This window comes from Trichechus manatus, unplaced genomic scaffold, assembly GCF_000243295.1.
Source record: "Trichechus manatus latirostris isolate Lorelei unplaced genomic scaffold, TriManLat1.0 scaffold00081, whole genome shotgun sequence".
Classification (NCBI taxonomy): domain Eukaryota; kingdom Metazoa; phylum Chordata; class Mammalia; order Sirenia; family Trichechidae; genus Trichechus; species Trichechus manatus.
This window is the reverse complement of record NW_004444017.1, coordinates 6,126,288-6,143,059: the sequence shown is the minus strand read 5'-3', so window position 1 is coordinate 6,143,059 and position 16,772 is coordinate 6,126,288. Positions and strand designations below refer to the sequence as shown.

The 16,772-nt window shown below is 46.6% G+C and overlaps 1 protein-coding gene across 1 annotated transcript in view; it reads left to right on the top strand.

Annotated features, from left to right (window-relative positions):
* HDHD5 (haloacid dehalogenase like hydrolase domain containing 5) overlaps positions 1-11,468 on the top strand; it is a 25,402-nt gene extending 13,934 nt beyond the window's left edge. The window contains exons 4-8 of the mRNA XM_004381215.2: positions 4,484-4,577; positions 6,195-6,228; positions 7,857-8,031; positions 10,310-10,498; positions 10,684-11,468. Coding sequence (XP_004381272.1) covers positions 4,484-4,577; positions 6,195-6,228; positions 7,857-8,031; positions 10,310-10,498; positions 10,684-11,017 — 826 coding nt within the window. The 3' untranslated portion in view covers positions 11,018-11,468. The remainder of the gene's footprint in view (positions 1-4,483; positions 4,578-6,194; positions 6,229-7,856; positions 8,032-10,309; positions 10,499-10,683) is intronic.
* Positions 11,469-16,772: the final 5,304 nt, after the last annotated feature.

The window sequence follows — 16,772 nt, the reverse complement described above, 5'->3', positions numbered from 1 at the left end:
TATGACATAGGGCTGGAGAGTTAATGTAGCCCTGAGGTAGGCAAGTGAAGGTGTATTGTTGGCCTTGCCAGCTGAAGGCAAACTGCTTCTGGTGGTCCTTTGAAACAGGTATGGAGAAAAAGGCAATAGCCAGATTAATAGCTGCATAGCAGGTACCAGGAGATGTATTGATTTGCTCAAGCAGTGAAATTACATCTGGAACAGCAGCTGCAATTGGAGTCACCACCTGGTTAAGTTTTCAGTAATCTACTGTCATTCTCCAGGATCCATCTGTTTTTTGCACAGGCCAAATAGGCGAGTTGAATGGGGATGTGGTGGGAATCACCACCCCTGCATCCTTCGAGTCCTTGATGGTGGCAGTAATCTCTGCAATCCCTCCAGGAATGCAGTATTGCTTTTGGTTTACTATTTTCCTAGGTAGGGACAGTTGTAATGGCTTGCACTTGGCTTTTCCTACCATAATAGCCCTTACTCTATTTGTCAGAGATCCAGTGTGGGGGTTCTGCCAGTTGCTGAGTATATCTGTTCCAATTATGCATTCTGGAACTGGGGAAATCACTACAGGATGGATTCGGTGACCCACTGGACCTACTGTGAGATGGACATGAGCCAAGACTCCATTGATAACCTGACCTCCATATGCCCCCTCTCTGACTGGTGGGCCACAGTGATGTTTTGGGTCTCCCGGAATTAGTGTCAGCTCAGAGCCAGTATCCAGTAATCCCTGAAAAGTCTGATTATTTCCTTTCCCCCAGTGAACAGCCACTCTTGTAAAAGGCGGTACATCCCTTTGGGGAAGGCTGGGAGAAAGATTTAACAGTAAAAATTTTTGGCAGTGTATTGGAGTCCTTCCTCAAGGGGACCCCGCCTCCCCTTCATTCAAGAGGTTGTGAGTCTTTAAACTCGCTTAAATCTGGTGATTGATTGAGGGACCGTGACTCTGTATTCTGGCAATTCAAGTTACACTGCTGTTCACCTGAACTAGAATTCATCCGTTTGTATAGATCAAGTAAATATTTAGTAGATTTCCTATCTATTTCACTTTTGGGGACACCATAACTAAGTATCCAATGCCAAAAGTCCATATGAGTCAAACTATTCTGATTACTGCTTTAACTTCTCTGTCTGTTACTGTAACCATGCCCACCTTGTCTTTGTCGACTGAGTGCAGCCACTTGGCCCCTACTACCACTGGGTCCAATCAGCCCCATTGTAGCTAGGTATCGTAATTCAGTTAGGGCAGTTCCCACTGTCAAATCTGACTTACATAAAATAGCAATCACAGCAGTCAAGGATACTGGAGCTCCCTTCACAAATTTGTTCCTCACAGTTGTGGTAAAAGGTGTGTCCTCTGGACACTCCATGTGTGGGTCTGTGGGTCTAACTTGATAAATCCACTCTAGCATGTCAATTTCCCTAAGCCTTTGGATACCTTCTTCTACAGTATACAAAGGCAGGTTTGGTACTTCAGCTTGATTTAGTGTAGGCCACCTCATAATCCATGCTTCAGCAACCCAACCAAATAAACTACTAGATCCTTTCCTAACTTCTCGAGCTGAAACATTGAAAGAACAGTCTGTGCTCAGTGGACCCATATCAATAAACTCAGTGATCCATCTTTATGTTCCTCGCACCATTATCCCACACGCTTAATAGTCATTCCCACACATATTCCCCAGGTTTCTGTTTGTACATATTAGAAAACTCTAGATCTTTTGGAGTGTAGCGTACCTCCTCCTGGGTCACACTTTGTACTTCACCTTTTGGGGCTCGCTGGGACTTAAGCCTAGTTATACGTCTAGAAGCCAGAACCAGTAGTGTGGAATTGTTTTGAGAACACTCAGCATTATCTTGTAAAGCATCTGCCTCAGGTGATGCTCCAGGCAATGACTCAGGCGAGTGCTCTTTAGAGGCAGCTGGGCTAGGGCTAATCTCCTCAGATGGGAGTGGAGGGGCTAATGGTTTCTCTGGAGAGGGTGGTTTAGCAGACAGACATGAAGTAATCTCTTCAGATGGGACTGGTTCTGCTGGCAGGAGTGATTCAATGGAATTTACAGGTTCACTGTCCCCAGCTTCCTGATTATCTTCCCATATGTCCCCATCCCAAGACTCAGGATCCTATCCCTTCCCAATCAGTGCCCTTACTTTAACTTCAGATACCTCTCAAGGTTTGCAATTGAGCTGGTGTTGTAATTCAGCCACTCTTACAATAAGACTCTGGGTTTTCAGCAATTTCAACCCTGTTATTACAAGAAATGAGGCTTTCTTTCAAAGCACAAGTGGAAGCCTTGAGGTCATGTATGCGGCACTTGAGCCTTGACTCTGAAGCCCTGAGCGCATCTCTTTCCTTCATCAGTTTGTCTAGCGAAAGGACAAACCAACCAGCTTCCTTATACTTCTCATTCTGACAAAGCTGTAGAAAGATACCACACGCGTGTTCACCCTGAGCTTCACCTTTCACCAATACCTGATCTACAGGTGGTGGTGTTTTGCATGTTTGTATCACCACCTCGCTCCATGGACTAGCAGTGATCTCTTTACTGCTGGAAGCAGAGTCATCAATGTCTTTATGACTAACCACACTTGAGAACCAATTTAGAAAACTCGTCCTTACAATTTTGTTTCTCTAGAACCACTCGCGGTACCAAATGTCTTAGGCTGGGTTCTCTAGAGAACCAGTAAAGTGTATAAATATATACATAGAGAGAGAGATTATATCAAGGAAACAACTCACGCAATTGTAGAGGCTAGAACGTCCCAAGTCCGTGGATCAGGGTGGAGAGCTCTCCCAAGTCACACAGCCGCAGAAGCTGGCAAGCCCAAGATAGCCAGGTCAGAGAGCAAGGCTCCCGCTCACAGGCTGTGCAGATCGACGAATCCCAGGTTCGGCAGATAAGCTGACAGCTCAAGTCCCAAGAACGGGGGATGAGAGGACAGGAAACAGCCGCAGGATCCAGAGAGAGCAAAAAGCCAGAACGTCTGCTTATATACAGATACGGGCCACACCCCCAAGGAGACTCCCTTTCATCTGATTGGCTACTCACAGTATGTTCAGTCATGGGAGTGATTACATTAAAACACTGAGACTCATGGCCCAGCCAAGTTGACACACAATCTTAACCATCATACAAACCAAGAACAAAAAACACCTCTCCAGATGATTCTGATGGAACTAGGCTTGAGAACCATTGCTCTAGCCCCCTTCCGTGGGGTGCCCAGTCAGCTTATCAGCCAACATTAACTAAGCATCTACAGTGAACTCATCTCTTTGTGTGCATGCTTAAGAAGCACAAGACTGACTTGGTCCCTGTTTTCAAGCAGTTTATTCATTTGTTTATTTAGCAAACCTGTGCTGAGCATGTCCTGTGCACTAGTGCTGTGCTGCATGCTGCTAAAGGGGAGGGGTGCTAAGATAAGGGCTCAGGCATGCTCGAGGAAGCAAGAATGACACACCTCAGAACAATAAAGAAACACTGAAGATGGCATATGATTGAAGGCTAAAAAGAGTGGTATAGGTTCTAGGTGTCACAGGTGTTCTGAGGAATATCCCAGGGCAGGAATTGCCTGTGGCTTCATGGAAAGGTACAGCTGTGCCACCGGAGATGGTTGAGGTTTTACAGGCAAGGGAAATAGCATTCATGTAGCTAAGGAGGCTAGAAAGAGAAGGGATGGTGAGGAGCCCAGTGACTTGGAGCAGGAGGTTGGAATGGGGTAGGGTGGGGAATAAGAGAATAGGAATGGCAGTACCAAGGGGGTGGGGAGCCTTGGAAGTAAGCCCAAAGAGTATGAACTTTCTTCTGAGAGCTGGGGAGTCAGTGGAAGCATCTGATGGTAGCATCATTTGGGGGAGATTTGTTTTGAAAGTGATCTGAAGCCATGCTCTGTTATGATTATAAATTGGAATTGACGATGGGAAAGTGGAGGCAAGTCTTGGAGGAGATAAGCCTGGAGCTGGCTTGCCCCTCCCCAGGGCCTCCCTTCCTTGCTGAATCTAGTATGTCCTTCAAGATTCAGCTCAGGTCAGCCCTCCCCATGACTCTTTGCCCAACTACTCAGCCGCATGAGGAGTCTGCTCTTTGAACTCCTGCAGCACTCAGTGGCAGCTAATCGCAAAGCTGTTGTGTGACGGTCTCTGGGCAGGTGTAAGCTCCTGGAGTGTGAGGCGCTCTGGTGGCCTTTGTGTCCCCAGTGGTGCCTAGTGTAGGACCTGGCACCTGCAGGTGTTCAGTGGCTGTTGATGGAGTGCCCTGGAGTTGCTTATCTCCACACTGCCTGTGCAATCGCTGCCTGCCTTTCCCACTGTTAGGCTTTGTGTCATCCTCACTGGGCTCTGTTGGGGCCCTGATTGGTTCCTTCTTGCCTGGGGTTGGGTGGTCTGGTTTGGTCAGGACTGGGTCTAGTTCCCCTCACTTGTGATTTGATGCATTCAGAGAAGTGTCTGCCCCCAGAACTGTCCAGCCTTGCTTCCCTAATCTTGCTCTAGACTGGGCTTCCAGAATGTGGTTACTGTGGACGAGCTGCGAACAGCTTTCCCTGTGCTTGACATGGTTGATCTCGAGCGGCGGCCGAAGACCACGGTAATAAGGGGCTCGGGTTGGGTCATGCTGCCCTTTTGCATCACTCAAGAGCCTCCATGTTCACTTCTGCCCTCATGTTCCTTGCATTGACTCCCCTCGCTGACCTTGCAGCCCTTCCCGCTCAGAGCAGTGTTTTGTCTGTGCTTCTGCAGGGATGCCTTCCTGGAGAGACATATGTGGCCCAGGATTTTGGTCCCAGAATATATAAGAATGACCCAGAGGAGCAACAGGCTCCTAAGCCCATTCCTTTCTGCAAGGTTGTAGTTAGCTAAGAACCCCTTCCTGAGCCCCAGAATCTCTTCCCATTGTGTGTTGTTGTTGTGTGCTGTGAAGTCGGTTTTCGACTCATAGCAACCCTACGTGACAGAGTGGAACTGCCCCATAAGGTTTCCTAAGCTGTAATCTTTATAGGAGCAGATCACCAGGTCTTTTCTCTTGGAGCCCATAGTGGGTTCGAACTGTCGACCTTTCAGTTAGCAGCCAAGCCTGTAACCATTACGCCACCAGGGCTCCAGCTTTTCTTGTTGGGAGTTTCATATTTTACTAGCTGGCTTCCCCAGTGCTGCTTGGGAGACCATTAACCTATGTTAAAGTAATTGCTATTGCTAATTTATCCTGAAGCATGCTACAAAGAGTTGTGCTTGTGAGAAACAGCTTGTTTGTAAAAGTAACACTGGCAATTCTGAGTAACTGCCCTTGTGCCTTTTGGGTTTGACTCATTTGAAACCACTGGTTTGATTTCCTGCCTCTTCTGACAGCAGCCACAGGACCTCTCACTGATCCTTAGTTTTGCACCTTCTGAGGATCTCTTTGAGGTCCCCCCGGCCCTCCTCTCCGTCATGTAAACTTTACATGTATCACATAGCCTATATTCTAAGTCAGATCGCCCTCAGAATTCGATGAAATGCAGTTACAAACAGACAAGCTTAATTCTGTTTATTTAGTTTAAGTTCTTCCTCCTCCAGAGCTTTCTGATTGAATCGAGCACTTAGTCCCCTTTGAAATCTTTGTCCTGGAACCATGCAAATTATGTGGAGAACCAGAATATCAGAATTGGAACAGATCTCAAAGAACCCCAGTTCCCTGAAATAAAGACCCAGCAGCACACGGGAATGACTTACCCTGGGCCACATAGCTGGTTAGTGGCAGAGCCAAGACTATAGTAACCTGGGGAAGGAATGAACCCCAAGAGGCTCCTGCCTTCTAAACGGACATAAAGGGAAATGGTCCACCATGCCCTGATGGCCTCCTTTTTCTCCATAGGCTCACCTTCATCTTTACCTACCTGATTCTATACTCTCGCTTGGCCCATATCTTGCATCCTGTCCTTGCTAGAGAGGGACGGCTGACCAGCCCTTTCTGCCGACTGACTTTCCTATATGGCATTCCTTAGCCTGTTCTATGACCAGCCTCATCATTCTCTTTTCACCTTCTTTGCAAATCTTCTTCCTCAGTCCTGTCCAGCTTTTCCTTGGTTTGCGCTAGACCATGGAGGATGGCTTTTGATCTGCATGGAATGAATCTTTCCTCCCACCCACCCTTGGAAACGGGTGTGTAGTTCTTAGGAGGTGGAAGGTGACAACTGTGTTGATGGGCCTCTTCTTTGTCTCTTGGCAGCCCCTTCTGAGGAATGACTTCCCAGCCATTGAAGGTAAATGTGGTCTTGTGTGGGTATGGTGTCTGTTTTCTCTCTCTCCTGTCAGGCCTGCAGCCTGTGGAGTGGCAGAAGTGGGACTGGGTGACAGGACACCTGGGTTCTGTCTTGGATCTGCCTCCCTCCCTCAGATATTAGCTGTTAATCTTTCCTTCCCCATGTTGCTCACCTAATCATTCCAGAAGAATCTAAGCTTAGAGAATCTTAGAGTGGAAAGGTACCTAGAGGTAATCTACTCTAGTGTTTCTCAGCCCTACTAAACCCAATTCTCCCCTTGTATAACAAAAATATTGTAACGTCCCCTTTACTATTCTGAAGTGAAACTCAGATAATATAACTGTCCTGTACATACTTATTAAAGCTTAGTAAAATGTTTGTACCTAAACGTAGAATCACCATGAATATTATAGCTACATACGTATTAGGTGGGACACTTAAATCTTTTTAGGACATGGAACAGTTTTTCATTGTGCAGGACTGTCCTGAGTATCTAGTATCTCTGGCCCTCTCCCACAATCCTCACCCACTGTGTCAGTCATTGTGACAATTAGCGTATGTCCTCCAGTTTTTAACATACCTCCCTAGGGGGCGATGCTGCCCATTGAGAACTAGTGATCTAGTTCTGTTCACAGGGCTTGTAGCTGATAATGTCAGCTGCCATTTGTTGAGTGCTTGCTATGTGTCTGGAACTGGGTTAAGTGCTTTATTTATTTTAGTTCATTTTTATCCTTATAACAACTCTCTAAGTTATCGTTAGGTGCTGTCGAGTCGGTTCTGACTCATAGTGACCCTCTGTTCAACAGAACGAGAGACACTGCCTGATCCTGCACCATCCTCACAGTCATTGCTATGTTTGAGCCCATTGTTGCAGCCACTGTGTCAGTTCATCTTGTTGAGAGTCTTCCTCTTTTTTGCTGACCTTCTACTTTACCAAGCATGATGTCCTTCTCCAGGGACTGGTCCCTGCTAATAACATGTCCAAAGTATATGAGACGGAGTTTCAGCATTCTCCCTTCTAAAGAACATTCTGGCTGTACTTCTTCCAAGACAGCTTTGTTCATTCTTTTGGCAGTCCATGGTATATGCCAACACCATAAGTAGGTGTTGTTATTATTTAGTGGAAGAAACTGAAGCTTAGAGAAGATAAATACTTGTCCACGACCATACAGGGAAATTGGCAGAGCCAGGGTTTGAACTCTAATCCCTATCATCCACAGCCCCCTCTCATAGCCATAAGATGGTACCAGCCCCTGGGCTCAGAAAGAAGTGACTGAGGGAGGTGAGCCCTTCGCTGAGTGCGTGCAGGGGTGAGGTGGGGGAAGAGCAGCCATCAACAGGAGGAAGAAGCCTAAGACTTGTGGTGGCTTATTAAACCTTTTCTGTGCAGTACCAGTGGACACAAGTTAAAATGAGAACCCTTAGAAGCACCTTTTTGGGCTTTGTTCATCTTGGGTGAACGGATGAGTGAGTGGCTCTTTCACTTGTTCAGGACTGGTCAGGGAGCCGAGCCCTTGCAAGGGTGAGTGCACCGTGGGTGAAGAGCTTGTGGTTAGGTAGCACTGGCTGGTCACAGAGAGCAGGCCAGCGCCCTGTAATCCTCACCCCCATGCCTTTGCCCTTTACAGGAGTGCTCCTTCTTGGGGAGCCTGTCCGCTGGGAGACAAGCCTGCAGCTGATCATGGATGTCCTCCTCAGCAATGGGAACCCTGGGACTGGTCTGGCGACGGCCCCCTACCCCCATCTCCCTGTCCTGGCCAGCAACATGGACCTCCTTTGGATGGCTGAAGCCAAGATGCCCAGGTGAGGACCCAGAGTCCCTGGCTTGACCCACTGCTGGCAGGGCAGCCCTGCTGACAGTTCCCGCCCACCTTTCTGTTCCTCTGGGCAGTCAGACCCCCGCCTAGGAGGCCTGCTAGTTGCCACAGTAACTTGGCTTCTGGGAGGACTTTCAAGGATCCCTTCACATATTTATTATTAAACTAAAACTACAGATTACTGAGCACAGGGCTAAAGGCTGAGGATATATTGAAGTGACTTTTAAAACACAAGCCCTGCCCTCCAGAACCGTAACAGTGGAACCCGAAAGACGAATACTTTTTGAGGTGTAGTGATGCAGATTATTCAGCTGCTCTTCCTTCCTTGCCTCCACCTGGAGCATTGGTTCTTTCAGTTGTTTGGTTCCTTTTATCCTTAAGATGTAGGGATGGAGAAAGCAACGATTATTCTGATGATCGTTTAGACCAGAGAACTGAGACCCAGAGTGGACAAGTGACTTTCTCAGAGGCAACAGGTATTGAGAAGGCCCCCACTGCCAGCCCAGCTATGTGGACATCTTCTATCTTGTCCTTTGCTGGGGCTGAGCACAGGTATGCAGCCCTTTGTTCTGGCCCTCATGGTCATTACTGGACAGCTTGCTGACAGCTGCTGTGTCCTGTTTGACTGCTCTTATCTCCAAGGCCAAAGTCTAGAGTCCTCACCTTGCCACTGACTCCCAGCGAGCTGTGTTCACGACCGATGAACAGAGAGTGCTCAGGGCCCAGTACCGCCTCAAGTCACATGACTCCAGCCCCGAAGAGATTGGGGATTATGGTGTCTTATCACTTTTAAAGTGTATCTCTGCAGCTCGAGATTAGGTATTTTTGCTGAAGTGTTGTTCTTAAAGTTAGGATATGCTGACACTAGGTGAGGAGGAGTTAGGCTATGTAGGCTGTGAACTGAATAGCAAGCAGCAGATTTCAGTTTACAAACCAGATTTGAGATTAATTTTTCACTCAGTAATTTAAAAGTTGAAAATAGAATTCTTGATGGTGATAGGGAACCCAAGGTTGAGTAAGGACAGTGTTGATGTGTAGTGAGGTTGTTAACTATTGTCATAGGGCAACATGTGTACTAACTGTTTAATGAGAAACTATTTTGCTCTGTAAACTTTCGTCTAAAGTGAGACTAAATAGCACAATTGGAAGAGCGTAGTCGATGTCACTGAACTCTGCATGTAGAAATTTTTGAAATGGTGTATCTTTGGCTATGTATATTTTCACCAAAAAAAAAAGGTCAAGAAGGGGGAGAGAGGGTTGACATGTCATGGGGTTGTTAACCAATGTCATAAAACAATATGTGTACTACTATTTATTTAGAAACTGTTTGTTCTGTAAACCTTCACCTGAAATACAATTAAAAAAAAAAAAAGAAAGAAAATAGAATTCTTGATATAAGTAAGTGACACTGAAATATAACCTTAATGTAGCATAGTATCAGGATTTGGTTTAGCTACAGGGAAAGAAAATGCAAAACAAAAGTGTCTTAAATATGATAGAAGTTTATTTCTTTCTTATGTAAAAGAAGTCTGGGGTAGGCAGTTCGGGGCTTATATGAGGTTCCACCATGTCAGGGACACACATACTGTTTGTCTTCCTGCTTGTGCAATCCTTAGACCCCTTCATTACATAATCCAAAATAGCTACCAAAATCCAGCCATCATATCAGCATTCCAGGAAGCAGGGAGCAGGGGAAGGCAGAGAAGAATACTTCCTAGGAGTTAGCCCAGCACTTATGCTTTCACTGGCTGTTTGACTGTAGCTTAGTCAGATGGGCACGCTTAGCCTCAAGGGAGGCAAGGAAATGTGCCTTTTTATGCCTAGTGGTAATGTGCTCAGCTGAAAATCAGCACTAAGAGAGAAGGAGAATGGCAACCATAGTCTACCACCAATCCAAAGCAGAATTTAAGCGTCAACTTTCCGGAGCCAGACCGCCTGAGTTGAATCCTAGCTTTATCACCTTGGGCAAGTTACTTATTCTCTGTGCCTCCGTTGTAAAATGAGGATAACAATATCTATCTCATAGGGTTTTTCTGAGAGTTAACCGTGATATGCAGTCTCTAGTGTTAGAGCAGTGCCTGGTACTAGTAAATGCTCAGTAAATGTTAGCTCTTTTTATTAAAAGTATTTTGACTTTGATGCATTTCCACCAGGGCCCAGGTGTAAAAGGTCGGTATGCACAGATACTGCTCACAGAAAGGTGGGTGGCCTAGAAGAGCCTGGGGAGAGGGAAGACTGAGCTGCTGAGCTGTCTTCTCTGGCAGGTTTGGCCACGGCACCTTTCTCCTGTGCCTGGAGACCATTTACCGGAAAGTCACGGGCAAAGAACTGAGATATGAGGGCCTGATGGGTAAACCTAGTATCCTCACTTACCAGTATGCAGAGGACCTGATCAGGCAGCAGGCGGAGAGGCGGGGCTGGGCCGCCACCATCCAGAAACTGTATGCTGTAGGGTAAGCTCTACTCCATCTTCTCCATCCCTTTCACACCTTCCCCTTCCCTTCCCCCATCTACTTTCACCCCAGTTTTCCAATATCCAGTTCACACCCAACCCCTAAAATCGTTCTCTGCTCTCTGCCTTGCAACACTGAACTTGGGTTTTCTCCTCTCTTGTTTTCCGGTATGGCTGCCCTGCCAGTGATAACCCTATGTCTGATGTCTACGGTGCCAACCTGTTCCACCAGTACCTGCAGATGGCAAAGCACCAAGGGACAGGGGAGCTAGGAGCCAGTGGTCTGAGGAAGCAGCAGCCGTCAGCAAGTCAGAGCTGCACCTCCATCCTCGTGTGCACTGGTGTGTACAGTCCCAAGGACCCGGAGCAAGTGGAGTCTGCCCAGGGCAGAGAGGAGCCTCCATTCCACGGGCACCGCGACTTCAGCTTCAGTCCAGGGCTTATGGAGGCGTCCCACATTGTGAACGACGTGAATGAGGCTGTGCAGCTGGTTTTCCGCAAGGAGGGTTGGGCTTTGTAGTGAGGGCTGTGCAGTGGAGGCAGGGGGAGCTTGGAGCTGGCGTTGAATCCTGTTTGCTGGGTTCTCAAGTCAGGGCCTGGTTCCTTTGCCCCTCCCTGCTGCCCCACAAGGGTCATACTACTGGTCACTTGGAAGAAGACAGTGGCTTTTTTCCTGCTAAGCAGTAGCCATGGAAATGTACCCTGAGTGGCATTTCAGGTGCAACTGCCAGGATTTCCTGGACCGAATTCCTGCTCTGCCTCTCCTGGCAGTCTGACCTCAGGCCAATCCCTTCGCCTCTATACCTCAGTTTCCTTCCCATTTCAGTAGGGACTTCTGAAAAGAGGGGAGGTAGTATGGAATAATGTGGAACTTTTTACAGGGCTTCTGCCCACATTGAAGGAACCACTGCATGCCAGCAAGGTATGTAGCTAACACTCAGATACTGCTTTTTACTGTATTTTAGTTTATTACCCAGAGACTTTTGGGCTTATTTTTTAAACTTAAAATAATTATAATAAATATTCATTATTCTGTCTCTTACGATGCTCTGTCTGAATGGTACTCTTGGTCCTGTGGGGGAAGGAGAGTGGGTGAGCGGTGTGGGTGACCTTGAGGCAGGGAGACTTGTGGCATTTCACTCCCACGAGGTGCTGACTGACGTCTCTTTTCTTATCTCTGCTCCTCTTCCCACCCCCAAACCCACACCCAGTCTGGGCTGTGAAGCCAAGTCTGTGTAAAAACGACTTACAGCCAGGCTTTGGCATATTTAGCAACTGGTGTGGAGAAAAGGGGAATCTTGTTGTAAGGGAAGGACTTTTCCTATGGTGATTCTAGAAAGTATATGTTTGTTCCTATAACCCTTTCTCTAGATGTAATCCAATTCCATTTTTTCATTTGTCTGTGTCACCCATGACCTCAGTATTGCCAAGTCCCCTGGTCAGTTCTTGTCCTCGTCTTAGATGTATTTGGCACCAACTCCCTTCCCTCTTAAAACACTCTTTACTTTGTTATATCTGACTGACTTCTTGACACCTCTTTTTTGGGTGCCAAGTAGTTTAGAGGTGAGGGAGCAAAGGAGCTTGTGAGTGGCCAGTGAAATAGGAGGAGCCTCGAGAGCTGGTGTCCTGAAAGTTGAGTGAAGGAGTGATGAACTGTGTCCTCTTGGAGACGGCGCTGCCTCATGAGGTGGTGATCATGTACAAGCAGAGACCTGGTCCTTGGGCCTCTTGTCATCTACACTCACTGCGAGTGTCAGAACTTCCTGCGTCCAAAACCAAACACACCAGTCCTACTCCTCCAGCACCCCAAGCACAATCTGTTTTCTTCTGCAGTCTTCCCCAATTTAGGTAATAGTCAGTCCTTCTTCCTTATTGCTTAGGCCAAGGCTTGGAGTCATCTTTGTCTTCTCTCTTCCTCTCATATCCCACATCCAGTCCATCAGCAAATCCTGTCAGCTTTGTCTTCAGAACATATCCAGAGTCTGACCACTGTCCACCCTTCACCATCACCACACATGCCCAGGCTACTAGCATCTCTGACCTGGATTATTGTAGTAGCCTCATCCTCTGGCCTCTCTGCCTTGTCTCTCCCTTCTCTCCTCCCTGTTTTCTTCATTCATGGGCATATAAGTCAGATCATGTCTATTCTCTCTCAGAACCCTCCTGTGACTCCCCATCTCAAAGTAAAAGCCAAAATTCCTTACCTCAGCACAAAGGCCTCTGCATACGCAGACCTCACGTACCGCTTTTTCTGTGGATCAGTTCATACCAGCCACACTGGCCACCCTGCTGTTCCTTGACACACCATACACACTCCTGCTGGGGCCTCTGTGCTTAGAGTTCCTTTTCCTCACTCCCAATCCACATGGGCTCATTTCATAGCTTCTTAAAGGCCCAGGAGGCATGCATGTCACCTCAGAGAGACCCTCAACTTCCTGTGAAAATTAGAGTCTGTGGGTGGTGCAAATGGTTAACATGCTGGGCTGCTAACAGGCTGGAGGTTCAAGTTCACCCAGAGGTACCTCAGAAGAAAGCTCTGGTGATCTGATTGCAAAAAATCAGCCATAGAAAACCCTATGGAGCATAGTTCTACTCTGACACGTGAGGTCGCTATGAGTTGGAGTCAACTACTTGGCAACTGGTAATCCCCCTTGTTCTGCTTTATTTTTTTCCATAGTACTTATCATCCATGATCTATATTTACTTATTCTGTGTTTTCTACTATATGATAAGCTACATGGACTTTGTCCATAGTGATTGACTGTTATACCCCACCCCCACACTTAAACACGCCTGACACTTGGTACAATTCACTAAATGCTGAATAAATGGCCCCTTCGGACCCCACAAGTCCTAGAGGGCCCTGAGAAACAAACTCAGCTTTTTGTTCTTTTTCCCCCTTAGGTAATATGGCAAAAGTGAAAAGACTATAGGCCTGGGAGGCAAACAGACTTGGAAAGAATCTCAGCTCTGTCACTCACTAGCTATATGGCCTTAGGCAACTGCCTTCACTTCTCTAAGCCTTAGTTTTCTCAGCTGTAACATTGGTGTTCACAATATCGACTTCATAGGGTTGTATGAGAAATAAATGAGCTATTGTTAGTACTGTATCATCACGATTATGTTCAGCTGCTTGTAACAGAAATCTGACATCAGTGGCTTTACAAAATAGGTTATTTTTGTAAGCAAGAAAAGTTCGGAGGTGGGCACATCAGGACTGGGGAGGCAGTTCAGAGGTGTCATCAAGGGCTCAGGTGTTTGCCCCACCATCTTTAGCTTGTGTCTGCTTTGTCCTCATGGTTGCAAGATGGCAGTTACACTTTCAAATACCTTGTCCATGTTCCAAGGGGGAAGGAGGAAAGAGCAAAGGAAGTGGAGGTTGATTCCGTTTAAGGAGCTCTCCGAGGTGTCCCGCCTGTGTCTTCCAGTTGTATCTAGTTGTTCACTACTGGGTCACATGGGCACCGCTGGCTACAAGAAGGCAGGAAGCAGGGGCGTTCCAACAGGGCACATGGCTTCTCCAAACAAAACGTGTTCTGTTTGTCAGGAAGGATAGTAGAGTGGATATTGGGCAGGCAACTAGCAGTACCAACTGCAGTGCCTGGTACCCAGGAGGTATGACTCAATATGACTATTTCTTGACGTGCTCTGAGGAAATGAGTGAAACCTTGGCCTTCCAAAGCTCCTTGTCTAACAGCCTGGCTGCTGGGCTGGGCTGGGTAACAGTCTTGCTTATATTTGCATAGCACTTCACATTTTTCAAAACATTTAAAAATAGACTTGATTCATTCATACTTTGTTAGAGCCTCACAAAACCTCTAAAGGAGAGACAATTTTAATCTATCCCATTTTTTTAAAATGAAGGGACCAAGGCAGAGACCATCCTTTCATTTCAGAAACATTTATTAAACGTCTACTGTGGGCCAAGCACCATTCTAGGCACCGTAGCAATGAACAGTCATTGGCAACAACACTCGCCCTCACGGAGTTCACCTTTTAGTGCTGATATGTCTAAAGTCAAAGTAAATGGAGGAACTGGGCCTAGAATTTCGTCTCCTAGCTCTGAGTCCAATGTCCTCCTCGAGACACTGCATCAAAGGTCCTCCCCACCCCTCAGCCAGCCATCTGCCCTTTTCTCCAAGCACTACCTTATACCCTGTAACACCTGCTGTTGTGGATACAACCCAGGTGAGCTCACCTTGAGCCAAATAGGTCAAGTTTACCAAATGGAATGAGCTAGGAAATAAAGCTAAGTATGGCTATGTGGGGAGGGATCTTGTCAGAGTCATGAACCTTAGTGCCAGACTGAAGTGACAGAATGACAGCATCTCTGTGTCTGTCTGCCTGTGGGTATGTCCCTTTGTAGTTCTGGCGTTACGGCTCTGGGGCCATTTCTCCACCTTCCTAAAGATATCGCAAGCTATTCCAGGCTAGGTGCAGAAGAGCATGTTTACCGCCACATTACTTATGCAAATCTATGCAAGAGGGCAGGACCAGCATCAACTCCAATTCCAATCTTGCTCCTTAGGGGCTTTGTCTAAATTGTGGAACAGAAACTCACAACCACTGCCTTTGCTCACTCAACCCCCAACTGAATGAAAATGTTACCTTTTTGTGTTTTAATGGAGCCAAATGAAATACAAAAATAAAAGACTTCTGAGTCAATTTGAGGAGCCCTGGTGGCACAGTGGTTAAGAGCTCAGGCTGCTAACCAAAAGGTCAGCAGTTCAAATCCACCTTGGAAACCCTATGGGAGCAGTTCTATTCTGTCCTATAGGGTCGCTGTGAGTTGACATCAACTTGACGGCAACGGTTTTTTTTTCTTTTTTTTAAGTCAATTTGAACAGGAAGCCCTTAATTTTAATAAAATTATCAACCTGGAACAAAAACCATACCATCAAGTGTTCACATTGAGTGGATATTATAACCACCTTGGGTCCCTTTAGTCGTACCTGGGAGTCAGAGCACGGAGGCACTTCCATAGCGCTCTCCTAAGTGGCGGCAGCTTCTGGGCTCCTGAGGACGCCTCCTCCCGGCTGCCGGAGGCAGGTGCAATGAGCATGTTGGTAATCAGGTCTCCCTGCTGAGCTGGCTGGGGTTGCTGTAGCAACAGGAAGCTGACTTGAGGGTGGAATTTTAAAATATCTCAGCTATAATAGTTTTTTTTTGTTTTAATCTCTGTCACTTCCTCAGTGCTGCATGGTGCTGCTGAGGACGGGCTATGCTGGGACGCCTTTTTCTCTGCTTGGGGCTCTTGGCAGCTTCTCCGGGGGTTGGAGGTGGGAGGATTATCTCAGGGTGTGAGCTGCTGGGAAGCTGAGAGAAACTCAGCTTCTGCTTCCAGCCTCCACCAGCTCTTGGTTTCAAAAGGCTTCTGTCATTTTCTCTTTTTTTGTGAGGGAGAGGATGGGGTCTAGCTTGAAACTCTCCCTGCCTCCCCCCATTCTGACTTGAACCTTCCAGAGTACAGTCCTAGAGAACAGCCTTAGCATTCCTGGCTGGGACCCTCTCTTTGGAGAGCACAGGGTGAGGGATGTTCTTTCCCTTCTTATCTGCTTCTTCCTTTGGTCTCTTAAACTTCTTGTTTTGGCTTCATTTATTCACTCAACAAATGAGTGTTGAGGACCTGAGAATCTACTCTTATGTTGGATAAGTTCATTACCGTCTTGATATTGGATCAGATATCAAACACTTATAAAGTTACAGTAATTAAGACAGTGTTCTATTGGCCGAGAGAGAGACACAGACCAATGGAAAAAAACAGCACCCAGAAGCAGACGCATACATATATGAAAATGTGGCTTGACAAAATTAACATTTCTTGCTCATTTCATGATCTGATGTGGGTCAGATGACTATTCTTGACCCTCTCCTCCAATTGGTGACTCAGGGATCCAGGCACCCTCCATTTTGTGATGCTGTCATCTTAAATACATGGTTTCCAAGATCTCTGTAGAAATAGGGAAAGACAGTGGATGACTGTGAGTGGGGTTTTATGGTCCGACTCGGTACTGGTACGCATCACTTCTGCACATATCCATTGACCAGGCACACGGTTCCAACCCAACTACAAAGAGGATGAGAAATATGGTCTTCTGTGCCCAGGAAGTGGAAATGGGATTGGTCAGCAGCTAGCCTGTCTCTGTCACCATATTACTGTTCATTAGGATAAAGAGATTCTGTTTTGCTAAGTTTTTTTTTTTTTAAATACATAAATAGATGCTGAATGTTAGTTGTTTCTCTGCATGTATTGAGTTGATAATAAATGTTTCTTT